Genomic DNA, 17,220 nt, shown 5'->3' with positions numbered 1-17,220 from the left:
ATTTATGGCCCCTGAAAAGAGGCACTGACTAGATATGGAAAGGGGGTACTTATGAGAATGAAAAGGGACACACTTTTTTAGGTTAAAAGGGGGGCATTTATGAGAAGGGGAAAGAGCTCTTTTGTTTTAATGGGGGTACTTATCATACGGAAAAGATGTCACTTATTAGATTGGAAAAGGGGCACACGTGAAAATAAAAGCTGTGCTATATGGGAGTTAAAGTGGGTAGTTATTAAAATGGGAAGAGGCACTTCCTACAAAGGAAAAGAAGCATTGGTCAAAGTAAAAGGGGCACCTCTCAACTTTGAACAGGGTAATTATCAGAGGTGTAGGGGGCACTTGTCAAAAGTGAAATGGGCACTTTTTATTGGTAAAATGGGCCCTTTTGCTCTGTAAAAAATGGCACTTCTTGTGAAGCTATAGGGGCACTTTCCTACGTAAGAAAGGGCACTTTTGGGGTACTTGAAAAAGCCTCTGGCTATGAGGCTGGCTTTTTATATTCATTTATTCATTCATTCAAAATGGTTTATTTCAAATAAAGCTTTCATCGCGACGTTTAGCCGAATAACAAAAGTTTACAAGCAAAATTAAAAACACATAATGTAATATAAAACATTGCATAACATGCTATATTGAATCTGAAAAACAAATCAGTATAGATACGAGAATTATAGCTTATTGCAACATATGTCCACGTTACCATGACACATGGGAAACGCTTGAGCTACTTAAATTCGGTGTCTTCGGCGACACCGTTGTCCCATCTGGATGTCATCGTACTATAATACGATGGCTTCAAGATGGCAATGCGAGGGTTTCACGTAGTCGTGTTGCCTTCCGAAGACATTCGGGCAGGTTCTTGTTTCCTTCGTATTGTCTTCGTGAGGCGATAAGTGCCCGATGACACCGATGATCACACGAAGTAATTACGAAGATGACACGATTTGACAAGATGCCCTCACGATGACCCTACGAAGGGCAACACGGACTCACGAATACAACACGAATATTGGCACGCCAAAGATTTTGCCACCGCTCACGAAGCTGCTGCCGGAGCCTGAAAAATCGACAGGCAGTGATACGATTGCCTCTGATGCCCTCACGAATGGCCCGATTTGGCCCGATGTGTTTACGATCAGAGCCGAATTTGGAATGTTCCTTCATCGTGTGTCCATCTTATGTCAACTTCGGTACAGTGTGACGCGGGCATTAAGCCCCTTTCACATCGGATCTGCGTATAGTTGCGTAGTGTTGCGTACCGACTACGCCGAAGTTAGGCTGCGTATTCATGAATATAATGATGCTTCGGTGTAGTCCCCACAGTCAAACAAAATTATATTACAAACATAATAACAGTTCCACAAACGTACACACGAGCAAATGAACCCACACAAATACATACAGATTTCCACAAAACATAATAACATTTCGCGTGAGGCATCCGTTTGTGAATCTTATCTCCCCCCTTGAGATATAAAAATCACAAATTGAATAAACCATAACAAAGCAAAACATGTCAGTCAGAAATACCTTTTGATATTAAGAATACAAAATAAAGTCAAAGAAACACCTTTTCTTGATGAAAAAAATAAATGTGAGAACGCACACATGTAAACAAAAATATTAAACATTCAAGTATTACAAAACATTGATGCTGATTTCAAAACCAAATTACTAAAAGGGCGAGATTATTTGTAAACAGAAAAAGAAATCGATCAAATAAAATTTCACCTAGATGTGGAAGAAATTAACATGACTGATATTCTTGTAAATACTACAACTTTAATTCACTAATGTACAGTTTTGTATAACAAGAAGTGTATCAAGCACATTCCTGCTGACACTCTGGATTTACAAAAACTTTTGCATATTGTTACGCAACGATAATTTTATCATGAGGTAATGAATGCTTTAATAAAATCAGTTAGACAATTGTGACATTTAAAAGACGTTTACATGTTATTAGACATGAACATAATTACCAGATAACTTGATCGTGAATTAAGTTATAATTTCAGTAATAATGACTGTCGGGAAAAAAATCTGACTTATAAACTCCTGCTATAACACTGTGAAATTTAAACCGTGAAGTTTAAATGGAAATAACCAACACAAATTACATTAGTTCTTCTGAATCACGAAGTAATGATTACCATAATGATAAAAACAGTCTAAAAATTAACAATAAACTCCTGCTGACACTCTGAAAATTAAAGTGTGTAATTTAACAGGACTTTGACATGTTATTATACATGAACATAATCACAAGATGCATGTTATCATACATTAAAAATCACAGCAACAATAACAGTATTTCATCACCCTGAAACACCGATTAAAAATTTCTTATGATTCACAGTTCATATAAACCCATATAAACATTCACCATCAGCATCGTCTTGTGTGCTGTGGTCGGACTGGCGTAGGGTAGCGTAGTGTTGCGTAGGAATGGCGTACAGTAGCGTTGTGTTGCGTAGGGACGGCGTACAGTAGCGTAGTGTTGCGTAGGGATGGCGTACAGTAGCGTAGCGTTGCGTAGACTTGCGTACTTTCTGCGTACTTTCTGCGTATAGTGTCAACGCCGAAGGTACGCGAAAAAAAATTAAACATGTTAATTTGTTTACGTCCAGCTCGCGTACCCATTTGCGTCCTTCCGCGTACAGTTACGTAGGCCGGCGTATGGTTGCGTAGGATCGGCGTAGGGTTGCATACGATCGGCGTAGTCGGTACTCAACACTACGCAACTCTACGCAAGGCCCGGTGTGAAAGCCCCTTTAGTATTGACTCGGGATCAGTGAAGCGAAGCGCTCTACGTGGATGGTTCTGGTCAAAAAACCATGGACTCATTTATTGTGCGCGATCTTTGGTTACGGAATCTTCTAATCCTGCTGGTATGCCGTGAATGATGACTTTGTTTTGCTTAGTTCTATTTACTAGATCGGCGGTGTTCTTTCTCAGCTCATTTACATATCAATAATCTGCTTTAGTTGCTCTTACATTCTCAACCTCTGACTGATGTCTGTTTCTAGAAAACCAGTTCCATTCTCAGGATCCGAATGCTTTGTATCCAGACATTCGAGCTTTGATTCAATTTTTATAATTTTCTCAGTAAAGATGTATACTTTCTTGCACATAGCATCAAGCACTGCAACTGTACTAAGCATGTCAAGTAACATAGATTCAATGTTATCTGACATGATTGAACGTAACTCATGAGTTTCATGTAGGAAGTGGCTATATGCTCCACTTGATGGATCAATTTCTGGAATGTCTTCCGAATTGGATTGTCTATGTCTCTAAAAATCCACACATGATGGTTTGTATATACTTGTATACTATACTATAAATAATATAGTGTCAACTTGAAATCAAAAGAAGTTTTTTAGGCCAATTTTAGTCAATTTTTAAAGAGCGGCTCCACTCACTCTTTAACACATATCATGCCATCTCCGCAGAGGACGCCCAAACAAGTAGTATCAATGTCATAATAATGGGCATGGGTATGTTTGTTTGAATTAATATATAAGCCAGTAGTAAGATTAATTCAATTCAAATAAAATCAAATATGTTATAAAACCTAATCCATATGTTCTTATAGAATCATATGTTTCTCTGTATACTCCAGATATCTAGAAGTTGACAAAGATGTGGGGTGATGATGGTGATGACAACGGAGGCCGTTTTGCGTCTCGTCCTTACTCGGGAGATGACCTTGGGAGGGGTAGACGTAGAGAATTTCGAAGGGATGGGACCAGAGGACAAGGAAGAGGAGCTGCAACGTGTCGAGACAACGTTATATGGAGAAGACAGAAGAGGGAAGGAAGTCATGATAGAGGAGACCCCATGATGGCTAAAAGATTTAGGGGAGAAAACCTCCAAAGACGAGGAAGTGACACAGAAGTTGAGAGAAAAGGGGGGAATGATGGAGATAGGGGAGCTGAAAGGGAAGTTAGAGACGAGAGAGACGGTACCAGAGGAGGCCCATTCCGCCAGCGCTACAACAGGCAACACGACGGACAGCGAGGCGCTCGGGCTAGAGGCCGCTGCCAAAGAGGGGACCACGTGGATCAGAACGCAGCTAGATCTAGAAGAGAGGACTATCGGACACAGGAAAACAATAGGTATAGTACAAAATCGTGAAGGAGTGAGTACCGTTGCTGAAAAGGGATACACTACCTTTCTTCAATAAAGACTGCTTTGCATGTTTTCTTTCCATAGGCCTATTTGAACCGCTATTCTCTTAGGCATGATAATGCGTTGAAATATGAATATATCTGTAACAGCTAAATAAGTCAATATATATATTTTTAAATGGCGACACATTTGTATAACGTTGAGTTAAAAATAGGTTTGTATCAGTCTTTAAATTTATGAAAGGGAATAGGTAAAATTGAATAAAAGATTTTTATGACATGAATATGAATCAATATAAATAGATTCACTTCACACCTGATTCTAAATATCGACACGCTAACCTAATGTAGAAAATTACTTAAAAGTGCCCAGTAGTTTCTGTACCAGATAATATTCTTATCATCCAGGTTATAAGATCCCATGAGTATCATACTGTTTCTATTTGTCATCTAGGTTATTAGTAGGCCACAGTAATCTAATGAACAAAATGTCATCCGTCGCGCGCGCCCGCGCTACTTCGCTACTGTATATTTCGTCGTCACACCGTGGAATTCTGGTGCGGAACCCCCTCCGTGAGTAGGAAGCATTTGCAATTTTAGAACCATATTAGGCGCATTTTCAGGCAGTTCCTGGAGTAATAATTATGACGTAAAATTGCTTTCTTCTTCCCCCTCAAAGAGTAGGGATCCAGGGGCGGAATTAGCTTTTTGCTAAGGAGGGGGGGGGGGGGGATTTGACCCAATGACGATACAGAGAAGCGGCGAGGCGATTTTATTGTTGTTGCTATTTTGAACCTCCGTAATTGATGTTTTCCTGGCATCAACTAAATGGAGACCATAAAAAGCATTGCATGATAACGTCTTTTTAATCAATTAAGGTTGGGGGGGGGCTGACCCAATGACGATGCCGAGCTTCATCCACGAGCCGCGTAGCGACGAGGCAATATTTTTTTGCTATTTTGAACCCCCGTAAAGTGATGTTTTTCTTGGCATCTGTATACTAACACAATGGAGACCATAAAAAGCAGTGCGTGATAACGTCTTTTAAATCAAGTAAGAGTTTAGGTGGGGTATGACCCAATGACAATGCGGATACTGTGTGGGTCTGGACACATGATGGCGTTTTCTATGAACATCACATTTTCACTTAGCAGCCCCAAGGGGGGGGGGGAGGGGGGGGGAGGGGGGGGGGGTAAACCCCCTAAATCCCCCCGTAGATGCGCCACTGAGATCTTTTGCAATTTGAGAACCACATTTGGCGCATTAATGTCCACCGGTACTTCATGGAGAAAAAAAACGAGGCCTTCTAATTGGTAAGAAGTTAGAGAAAAGTGATCTGTCACGTCGCGAGACGTTGTATACGCTTCATTGCTGCACAAAGCACAACGACGGGGGTCTGGTACTTCACCAGTAGTACTTGCAAAATTATCTCGAATGTATGCACCTCTCTTCTATCGTTGTTTAATTCTCTTTCATGTTTTCCTTTCTCCTTAAACTCATAAAAATTATCTCTTTCCCCACTTTTTCCATCTCTTTTTTTTTTCTTCTTGTGCTTTTTTTTTGGGGGGGGGGGGGAGGGGGAGCTACACGCCTGGCAAGACGGACCCCACATTTTGTGTGTCGTAATTCTCAAATGAAAGATATTTTTGAGTTTGCTTCTCGCTTAGTTTGATGGAAAATAAAAAGACTTCCTCTCAAATTGGCTTGAAACATCTTTATTTGATCGTAAATAGCGATTAATTTTTGTATAAAGACAACGGGTCCTTCTAGGGTAAAACGACGAAGAAGATTGATTTCTTGTTAAAATCAATTGCATGAATAGAATGCTTTGTGTCAATTAGATGGAAGATTTTTTCAAAGTATTATTCTAAATTACAGCACGTATAGACTCAAATATATTTTCCATTCAGAGTTATGGTGTGAAACAGTTAGGGATCTGTTATAACTCAATTTCTTCCAGACATTTTCATCAATTTACACTCTGAGGGGGAAATGTCTGGTTGGAGGTCTACCAACATATTAATATGATTGCAGCTGAAATCCACTTCTTTTTCCAGCCAGCATAGACACTGGCAGGTTACTAAATGGCATGGGGTCCATACGTAGAGTTGCGTAGTGTTGCGTACCGACTACGCTGAGCGTACACTGCCCTACGCTGGCCTACGTTACTATATGCTGAGGGACGCAAAGGGGTACGCGAGATGGACGCAAAAAATTAAACATGCTTAATTTTTTCGCGTACTTTCGGCGTAAACACTTGACGCAGAAAGTATGCCTTTTTTACGCAACTCTACTGTACGCCATGCCTACGCAACAGTACGCTACCCTACGCCAGATCGACGAAGCAGTAAAAGCTTTAATTGTGCACACAGTGAGCAACCGTAAGCAAACCTGTACAGCAGGCCTACGTAAACGTACGCAAACCTACGCCTGTTATACGCAATCGTATGCTTAGGTACGCCAATTGCATACGCTGTAGGTACGTGGTGCCTATATGCACAGTAATTTGCCATCGTATGCCTGCCTATTCATAACTTACCCAGGGACTACGCCGAAGCAACAATTGTTGTCATTAATACGGGGCTTAAAGAATAACTAGAGTTGGATCGGGAACTTATGGTGTCCTTTAAATGGCAAATAAAGTTGGGTGTGGAACTTATGGTTTGCTCTAATTTGCAAATACAGTTATTGCTGATGATTTTAATTTAGAAAGTCTCTATATCTATTTCAACCCCCCCCCCCCCCTAGAATCCCGCGGATTTTCCGTGGGTCCTGTTCTAATCATGATTTACCCTTGAAATCGTGAGAAATCAATGTGAATACCAACGAAAGCTAGATTGGGAACTTATGGTGTCCTCAGAATGGCAAATGAAGTTCTTGATGGTTTCAATTTATATATCTATTTATATCCCCCTAGAATCCCGTGGATTTTCGCGGGTCCTGCTTGTCTCATATATTATTAATATTATTATTATTATTATTGTTATTAAGAAGGGAGAGAGAGAGAGGTGATGGAGAGAGAGAGAGAGAGACGTGATGGGAAAGACATAGGGGGAGATGCGAGGAGGAGAGAGTAGAATACAGGGAGGACAATCGAGGGTAAAGGGAGGGGACAAGGGGCAAGGAGGGAAGGAAGGGGAAGTAGAGACGGGTGGAGTAGAAAGAAAGTGGAGAAGGGGAGAAAGGAGGAGTTCTAGTGAAGGAAATGTGGAGACAATGTCGGAGGAAATACAGAATTAATGAGTTAGGAGAGGGGTGGCAGGGAGCGGGGATAAGGAATGCAGAGAAGAGGGAAAGGGAGGGAGAGGGAGGGAAGAGGGGGAAGGGAGGGACAAAAAGGAGAGTAGATAGGGGTGTGGAGAGGGGGAGTAGGGAAGAAAGGAGGGAATGGAGGAAAGGAAAATGCAGGGAATCAGAAAACGGATGGTAGAGAAAGAGAGATGTGGGGAGCTGTGAGAGGGAATGTGAGAGGGAATGTGAGAGGGAGAGGGGAATGGAAATGTTTGGGAGAATTGGGTGGAGGGAGGAACGAAGTAGAGGCAGACGAAGCTGCGATAGGACAGGTAGAGAAAAGGATGGGAGAGGGGAATGGACTACGGTCAAAGATTGGAGACGGGGAGGGGATAGCATCTATTGTGAGTAGTAATGGAGAAGGGATACAAAGAGATAGGGGCATAGGGTTAGGGAATTAAAAAGAAACAGAAAACGAGATTTGTAAAAATAAAGACAAAATGTAGTCTGGTTTAGAGAAAACTAACACAGGGGCGGATCTAGGGGGCACGTCCCCCGGCCAAAAAAAAAAAAAAAAAAAAATGTGCTCTTACCCCCCCTCCCCCCCTGCAATTTTTTTGGGGCCCCAAAAAATAAATATAAATGTCTCCCCCCCCCCCCACCACTTATTCTGCGGCTGGCTGAGTAGTTGCGAAATTTTCTCCCCGATTTAAAATTGTTACCCCCCCCCCTTGAAAAAAATCATGTGTACGCTACTGATTTCACCCCATGCAATTTTGTGCCCCCCCCCCCGGTAAAAAATTCCTGGATCCGCCACTGTGACAGACCATTGTCCTGCCAATGCGCAAAATTACGACAAATTACGCACAGTAAAACACTGTGACTTAGCTATAACACAGCTGACAAATAGTTACAGTACATTACTGTTGCACCTTTGTAATCTGTTTTTCAGATTAATAATATGGCTTAGTTATTACTGTATCATTTTTTACTGTGACTGTATTGGTATCGGGTGCACCTCATTTCAATTCTACCATTTCAGATATGGACAGACCCAAGGAAGATACCGTAAGAACCAAGGTAACTTCGGACCACTAAGTTCCAGACTGCTCATCGAAATACTTGAGAAAGACCCTTCTGAGGCCGCTACAGAACTTGGGTCCCTGAAAGGAAACCTTCAAGCCGGTCTCAATGAAGACTCGATGGATGAGGTACGACAACATCTCTTTTGGGATGCTCTAGCATTTATGTGCGGAGCTCTAGGTGCAGAACAAACAGTGATCATGCTGCTGACAATGACCATGGATTCCAAACTCTGTCGTCAGCATTTACTCACGTTTTTGACCAAAGTCAGGCGTCCAGAAGAGAAAATCGACGAAAGGCGGTTAAACCTTTTGAAGAATGTCACCATTGTCTTCCTCTCAGCCATGCAAAGTTTACCAAGCCGTGCTTCAGATCTCAAAGTTGCTGTTACTCTCATGTCCGATGCTGTATCAGACATGGATAAAGACGACAAACGTGATGACATCATGAAGTCAATTAAGTCTGTGAGTAATCACATTGAGGACATTGAAAAAGAAAGGGATACAAAAAGACAGATGGACCGCATTTCTAAGAACCCACCCCCTGACGACTTCCGCCAGCAAGACATTCTTCCCACTGTCAAGGAATTGCAACCCGGATATCAGCCGTTTCTCCGCCCTCATCTGACTAGGGGTGTATATGCCGATGCAGATCACTACCTGGATGTTCAGTTCAGACTCCTGAAGGAAGACTTCATCTTTCCTCTTCGCAATGGGATATCAGAGTACCTAACTTTCAAGAAGGCGAACCCTGACAGACGGGCCAAACTTCAGGATGTCCGAATCTACGAGGAAGCTCACTACATAAAATCTGTCCTTGATTTCTCCGGAATTTCACATTACATGGCTTTCAGGAAGTTACCCCATGTCCGATGGCATTCGACAAAACGACTCATGTACGGATCATTGCTCATCCTATCAACGGATGATTTCAAGTCTTTCATATTTGCTACAGTGGCCAATCGGGACGTAGAAGATCTAGAAAAGGGAATGGTAGCCATAGCATTGGTCGACCGAGAAGATGAAGATGAATCATGTCTACTGAATAAAAGTTTTGTGATTGCAGAGTCATCTGTCTTCTTTGAAGCTTATCGCCCAGTTCTCCTGGGTCTCCAGCGAATGTCTGGTCCATGCTTGCCGTTTTCCCAATACACTTTGAGCATGTGTCATGATGTAAAGCCACCCAGGTATCTCCAAGATCGGACGGTAACTGAAGACGGTGAAATGTTCATCAATTCATGTAGTATCGATATCTCACCTTTGCTGAAAGACATAGAAGGATGCTCTCCAACAATTGACGTGCTTGACGATGGTGCTTGGCCCGATATCGACGATGTACAGCTCGACCAATCACAATATGAAGCTGCCAAGACAGCTCTCACCAAAGAACTCTCTGTCATACAGGGTCCACCAGGTACCGGCAAGACGCACATAGGTCTGAAGATCATAGAGACTCTTCTCCTTAACAGAGAAGTCTGGTCAAGTAAAGAAAACCCAAGCCCTATCTTACTCGTGTGCTACACAAATCATGCGCTAGATCAGTTTCTGGAGGGGATCTTAACATTCCATCCCACTGGCATCGTACGAGTTGGAAGCCGTAGCAAGAGTGAGAAGTTGCAGTCCTTCAACCTTAATCGGATGGTTGGTCGGTGGGGAATACACGATGAAGAGTACGTTCAACGAAGGATTCGTCATGTCAAGAAAGAAGTTGGCGCCGCAAAAAGGCGTGTGGAGAGAACGCAAGCCAGGATAGAGGGTACAAGAAATGGGATCATCAGCGAGTACGAACTAGACCCTTTCATGTCACGGCAGCATTACAACAGCCTCCTGCGTTTTTCCCATTTGAAACAGTTAAACTCCTGGCTCGTAGAGTGGCTTCTCTGTGAATGTCAATATGACAGGGATTGGAACCAGAAAGCAAAACAGGATACACTAGAACAGAGAAATAATCAGCAAGAAGAAGAGAGTGGAAAAATCACAAAGCATTATCCTGTGGCAAACAGAGCAACAGTCGAGGTAGAATATGAACGAAGTGCCATCGAGTCTGACAGAATGTTTGATGACGAATATGGTGAGGAAGGTTCTGATGAAGAGGAAAACGAAGGCTACCCTTTCCTTGGCCTTAACTTAGATGATCTGAACAAAGCAGAGGACGGTAACTTGCGGAGGTTCGTCCAAAGGAAGATGTCTGGCAAAGATGTCATCGATCCACGTGCTCTTCAATTAATGGATGTCTGGAGTATGCGTCCAAATGATCGATGGGCACTTTACCATGTTTGGTTGCACAACTATCTGCAACAGTTGAAAGGGAAACTTCCAGCAAATGTGCTTAAATTCAAGCAACTTTGTGGTCAGTTAGATGAAGCAAAACACGTACAGAAATACCAAGTCCTTCGACAGGCAACTATAATCGGTATGACTACAACTGGAGCAGCCAATCACCAGAAGGTTTTGCATAGAGTCCGCCCAAAGATCGTAGTAGTAGAGGAAGCAGCTGAGGTCCTGGAGGCACACATCATCACGGCATTAAATGCATCATGTCAACAGCTCATTCTCATCGGTGATCATCAACAACTTCGACCGAAACCGAACGTGTACTACCTGGCCAAGAAGTATCATCTGGACGTTTCATTGTTTGAAAGACTAATCAAAAATGAATTTCCTTACTCAAAACTTAAGCTGCAATATCGGATGCGTATCGAGCTGTCGGATCTGATGAGAAGGAACTTCTACGACAGCCTTCATGATCATGACACGGTGAAGCGATACGAAAGTGTGAAAGCAGTTAAAAACGATATCTTCTTTCTAGATCACGCGGAACCAGAAGATGACATGGAAGATACTCAGAGCCACTACAATCTCCATGAGGCCAGACTCGTAGTAGCGTTGTGTTACTACTTCCTGCAGCAGGGGTATGAACCTGATAAGGTTACAATCCTCACAGCTTATACAGGTCAGCTACTGAAAATCAAGCAGATGATGGATCGTAGCCAGTTTGAGGGAGTCAACGTTAATTCAATAGACAACTACCAAGGAGAAGAGAATGATATCATTATTCTGTCCTATGTGAGGAGCAACAGTCATGGTCAAATTGGATTCTTGGGGATTTCGAACCGAGTCTGTGTCTCCTTGTCAAGAGCGAAGATAGGGCTCTACTGCGTTGGAAACTTCACCCTCTTTGCAGAAAAGAGTGAGCTATGGAAGGGCATAGTAAAAGATCTAGAAGCAATGCGATCTATCGGAGATTCCCTTACGCTGCAATGCACCAATCATCCAGAAGAGGGGACAGCGGTGAAAACTGACGATGACTTCAAGAAGGTACCATTAGGAGGATGTAGTAGAGACTGTGATACCATGCTTGACTGTGGACACGCTTGTCGATTAAAGTGTCACCCAACGGATCTAAAGCATCTCATCTACAAGTGCAAGGATCCTTGCTCCAAGGTTATCTGTGAGAGAAACCACAAATGTCCAATGCTCTGCTCAGATCCTTGCCCCTTTTGTTCAGTCATTGTGGAAAAGATTCTGCCCTGCCGTCATGTCTGTAAAACGGAGTGTAAGACCGACATTCAGTCCATCATGTGCGAGGAAAAGATAGAAAAAACTTTAAGTTGCTCACATTTCCAATCTGTTCCTTGCCACATGTCAACGGCGGGACTTGAAAAAAAGTGCGAGGTCATCATCAACAAGGAACTGCAGTGCGGCCACAGAAAGACGGAGAAATGTAACGGAAGTGGACGATGTGATGAGATAGTCTCGAAAGTTCTGGGATGTAACCATACCTGCCAAGCAGCGTGCCATAGAGATCCAAAGAACATCAGATGCAAGGAAAACGTTGAGAAAACCCTGCCATGTGGACATACACATACTCTTCTTTGTTCCACAAGTATTGTCAATCTTCTGTGCAACACTATTACAATAAAAAATCGTTCATGTGGACACGAAGTAATAGAAAAGTGCTGTCACAAAAGTAAATGTTCCGAACTTGTAGAGAAAACCTTGCCTTGCGGTCACAGAATGAAGATAATTTGTTCGATCGAAGTAGAAACAGTAGTATGCAAAGCAAGGTGCAGTAAGCAGCTTCCATGTGGCCACATTTGCAAGGAATGGTGCGGGGTGGATTGCACTGAGAACTGCACAGAGATGATCTCAAGAAATGACTGGCCATGTGGTCATGAGGTAATCGTTAAATGCTGCGATGAAAGCGACGCATGCTACATTGCTTGTGAGAAGATCTTGATATGTGGGCACAAGTGCAAATGGATCTGTGGAAAATGCTCACAAGGTCGTTTCCATCACCCCTGCATTGAGACTTGTCAGACAAAACTGGTGTGCGGCCACGAATGCGCCCTGCCATGGTGCACCATGTATTTCCTGTAAAAAAAAAAAATCTTTTTCAAGGTAAAAACTTGCCCAGGATGCAAAAACCAATCCAGTCGATTCATCGCTACAATAATCTCTTGACAGAATCTTAAGCGAATAAGCCGCGAATCGTGGAAAAGCTACAATATGCTCGCAATAGAATTGAGAACGAGCACCTCCTGATTAGAGTCAACTCATCCGTCATGTTGGCAAGGGAAACCATTCGGCTTTTGCCACTATAATCAACAACAGAGATTTAATCAACGCTGTTTTACTTTGGGGCATTGGGAGAACTTATAATTCTTTTGGACAAACTTCATGAACTACTCCAGGCATCAACAGAGGAACTGCACAGACAAAGCATGTTTTCACTGAATGCACTCGTAAATCAGCGCGCGAAAGACCTCTGGATTGAGATGAATCGAGTGACGCTCATGTTTGATTTGGCCGAAGTACTGAGGGGAGGAGCAACAGAATCAAAAGAAGTAACCAGACTTCTCCATATAGGCCGGGATAGGAATATGACATTAGCATGTCATCCTCAAAGGAATTAGCAGTGCTAATGGGATCAGCCATACTGGCAGTGGCCTACTGACTTTTAAACGCCCTCCGCGTCTTTCCTTCGACGTAACCATGTGGTTTACTTGTGCCAAAGGACATCCTGTTTCGAATCATCAGCTGAAGAAGGGCCCGTGCGAGGACTGCGACTTAGAGAAGGCTGAGCAGGAGAGAGCCCGCTCAGAGACTTCTGCCTGGTCAGCGAGGTATAGGTGGTCAGCAACACTAGCGGGGGAGGGGACGAGGACGTGGAAGAAGAGGTCGAGGTAGAAGGGGTGGTCGCAGAGGAGTCCACCAACGAGTCTATGTCCCGTTTCATGCCTGAATATGCGATCAGAATCTTCGTACATCAAATATTGCTAGACATTTTGCAGGAATATGTTTACATTCAATATAAAACACGGTTTATGAATTCTACTGACCTTCGTAACTTTGATGTTACCCAGATGTGCTGCATTGAAAGATTGTAATTGATTTATTTAAGCTGTTATTGAGTTTATTGAGATGTATAACGCGTTAGGAATAAATTGATAACGAATTCGTAGTACACTGATTGGCCAAGGTCTTTTTAATCTGTTTATAATATTTCGGTTTCAGTATCCTTCATTGGAATTAACTTTCATTATTTGTTTTAAAGCCCCACTGTCCTACGTGTAGCTACTTGCTCCCTCTATTTAGAAAACTTTCCCAATCGGTGCCTGTTGGTCACCCATGATCCTCTTTAGTTAAGAGCTGAGTTAATGAGATAACCACCTGTCAGTGACCTCGCTTTGTGTTCTAATCCCTTCTGGCCCAGTAGTATTGACGGTCTTTAAGGGCTTTTGGAAGATATGCAAGACCTACTAGACTACAATATGCACAACAACAAGAACAAGTATTTTATGTGTCATTTAAAGGATTACAATTGTAAGAAACCGAAACAATTGGTATTGACCAAGTGAGCAATGGCTACTCTTAAGGGGCATAACATTGGCCTGAGCAGAGAAATGCTAGTTTAAGAGACAGCATCGAAATACATGTCAACCATCATTATTGCATGCGCTTTGTGATGTATACTTAGTCGTTTCATAACCTATGTAAATATTATTTATATTTTCTGTTTTTATTTCAAGTGGATCATTTGCTCTATAACACTTGGCTTTGCTGCCCTCCGAATACTAAAAAATCACTCGACTTTATGAAAAAATTATATTCCTCCGCTATCCATGCTATCACACAATTTGTACTTTTTAGGTGCGGATTTTTTCAATCCTATACCGGCGCAGAAAGATATGTGTTTTTTTTTTAACGCGCCTTTTCCCTGTTTGATACTTGAATAGTACCATATAGAATAGAAGAACACGGACAGATATATGTCTTTTTAAGACATCAAGCAGGATTAGAGTATCACAATCGGACAAAAATTGAACTTTTAAAAAATATTGATCGTTTCCAAACGATTCAAAGTTGTTTTAGTGCCATATTTTACTAGAAGCCCTACCGCAATATCCCTTCTAGTGCCATGTCAAGTCAACTGTAGCAGTATGGTGTCGTTGGTTCTCGCAGCAAAGTGGAAATCCATTATTTTGTTGTACAGTGTTGGCAAGTTGACCGTGAGATGATGCTGTGCAATTAACAGTAGGCTACTCTTAACGGTGTCTGTGAAAGGTGAATTATAAGGATTTACATGTGAATTTTGTCTCTTGGTTGGAATTACATGAACCACAATCCTCCTAAGAAAATGAAGCATTGTTAAAAATCACGATTTACCCATTATATCCCCCAAGATGTAAATAGAAAATTGATGTGCATGAAGGTTATTTTGTGTAGCGTATTGATTGTATAGATATCAAGATTTTCATTAAAGGTTTGTGAAATTCTTCATTACATGTAGAATAAATTTCTATCATCTAATACCGGTGATCTACTATTAACGTTGTTGAGGTTAAAAAAAAAGAAGAGCAGTGTATTAGATGAAAGCCGATGAAAGAATATACTTCCAAATTGAAGAATATTTGCTGATGACAAGTACTAAAATATTGAGAAATTACTCTTTTTATCAGAATCCGGGAAGAAAGGTTGACATTATAGTATAATATTGATTTTGTATCCTCACGGTCGTTTATTATAATTGCATGAATCACAGGTATACAATTTTATAACGGAGATTTATTCAACCTAGGATTAAACTCACACGTGTTAATGAAACAGAACAGCGAAACAAATCTCCCTTTTTTCGTTTGGACCAACCTTTTATGCCATATGTGTGTGGAGTCCAATGATCTCCTTTTCGTTTGCGGTGCTTGTGATTTTCAACAATATTGATCCAATTTATTTTTATTTTGATCGTTTCGAACGTAACAGCATACATCAAGTCATATGAAATGCATAATCAATATCATTTCCGATTGCTTCTTGGCAGTTTCATTCACATGACTATAGAACCCACGTTTTTGCTTTTTGTTCTTGTTGTTATTAAAGAATCATGTAACGAATCAGAATCAGAATAAACTGATGAAGCTTATCTCCGAACTTTGTTCTACTTTTACCACAGTGGTATTTGTACTGTGTATCGAGTCAGTGGTTTCCCTCATTTGCAGGGGCGTTGATCCATCTATAATAGTATCCATCATACATACGAGACAATTAATGTGTTTGTCAGTATGTGTGTGTCCAACTACCAAATATTCTGTCAATTATCACCTCATATTCACGATGTGAGGTAGTCTTTTTCTCATTCTCATCATGGATAACCAATTGTACCTTTCAGAACAAATCTACAATGTGCTATTGATCTGACATGATAATTAATATCTTTATGATAAATAAGTTGTGATAGGTGTGATAATGAAAATAATGACAGAGGTATAACAATAAAGATAAAAACACAAAGGCAGAACTAGTAATTAATGAAAAAAGGGATTCAATGGTTAATGTGTAGGTTGGGTTTTGGGGGATGTGGAATCGGGGTGCTGCTGTCAAACATCGTGGATATAATTTGCATTGAGTTTACTTTCAGTCAAAACTTGAGAGGTGATGAATCAAAGAATCAGTGTATGGGGTTCCGGGTACTCATTTGTTTGCGTAGTCTTTATAAGTCTACGGGGGGGGGGGGGTTCCTCAGTCGAATCTTAGAGGAAATAAAGAGAGAGAGAGAGGGAGAGAGAGAGGGAGAGAGAGAGAGAGAGAGAGAGCGAAAGGGGCGGGTGCGATTTCGTAAATACTATCTGCGCATGGGCAGATAAAGGTAATTTCTGATAAAATTGTAAAACCCACCGACAGGAATACGTGCTCATGTTATATAATCATTAGGGACTTTTAGATTTGCACGTCGACAGCTTTGACTGCAACGTGTGACGTCATTTTAAGGCATTGCGCATGCGTTACGTCGTCTCAGTCGGCGATCGAGAATGCGTCAACCTTGATTTTCGTAAATCTAGTACATACATACATTTTGGTATTTATGTAGCGCCTTTACGCCTTTACGCGTAAAATATACAGTTCCTCAGGTAGACAAAGGAACATCCCTTCCCTGCTATTATGTAAAAATGTGTAGAACAGGTGTCACATGCATATTCACCCGTTCTACACATTTTTTTTTTTTTTACATAATAGCAGTGAAGGGATGTTCTTTTGTTGAGGGTAGAATGATGAACTTTCTTTGTCCGTGATGTTCATCGTGTTACTTCCTGCATGCATGTATATCGTCAAGTGCAATCTAAAAGATTTCTAATTGTAGTCAACATGGGCAGTTAAGTACGTTGACACGCATGATCAGTCGGCGTTCGTCGTGTTCTCGTCCACTCAATCTAAAAGTCCCTATTATTAATGTGTGCACCTACGGTACATTCTATGATACAAGAGGGCAAACGAAA

At 41.6% G+C, this 17,220-nt stretch overlaps 2 protein-coding genes across 2 annotated transcripts in view; both read left to right on the top strand.

The window, feature by feature from the left end:
• Positions 1-800: 800 nt before the first annotated feature.
• On the top strand, positions 801-14,053 carry LOC115920272 (NFX1-type zinc finger-containing protein 1-like). Its single transcript, XM_030975707.1, has 4 exons — positions 801-851; positions 1,559-1,603; positions 3,634-4,121; positions 8,407-14,053. Exons 1-4 carry the CDS (start codon positions 801-803, stop codon positions 12,824-12,826), a joined length of 5,004 nt encoding a protein of 1,667 aa, XP_030831567.1. The 3' UTR covers positions 12,827-14,053.
• LOC590045 (NFX1-type zinc finger-containing protein 1-like) overlaps positions 13,442-17,220 on the top strand; it is a 19,598-nt gene continuing 15,819 nt past the window's right edge. Inside the window, exon 1 of the mRNA XM_030975705.1 lies at positions 13,442-13,572. Coding sequence (XP_030831565.1) covers positions 13,442-13,572 — 131 coding nt within the window. The remainder of the gene's footprint in view (positions 13,573-17,220) is intronic.

Source organism: Strongylocentrotus purpuratus, unplaced genomic scaffold (assembly GCF_000002235.5).
Source record: "Strongylocentrotus purpuratus isolate Spur 01 unplaced genomic scaffold, Spur_5.0 spur5_scaffold_8, whole genome shotgun sequence".
Classification (NCBI taxonomy): Eukaryota; Metazoa; Echinodermata; class Echinoidea; order Camarodonta; family Strongylocentrotidae; genus Strongylocentrotus; species Strongylocentrotus purpuratus.
The sequence above is the reverse complement of the archived record's forward strand: the minus strand, read 5'-3'. Positions and strand labels throughout refer to the sequence as shown.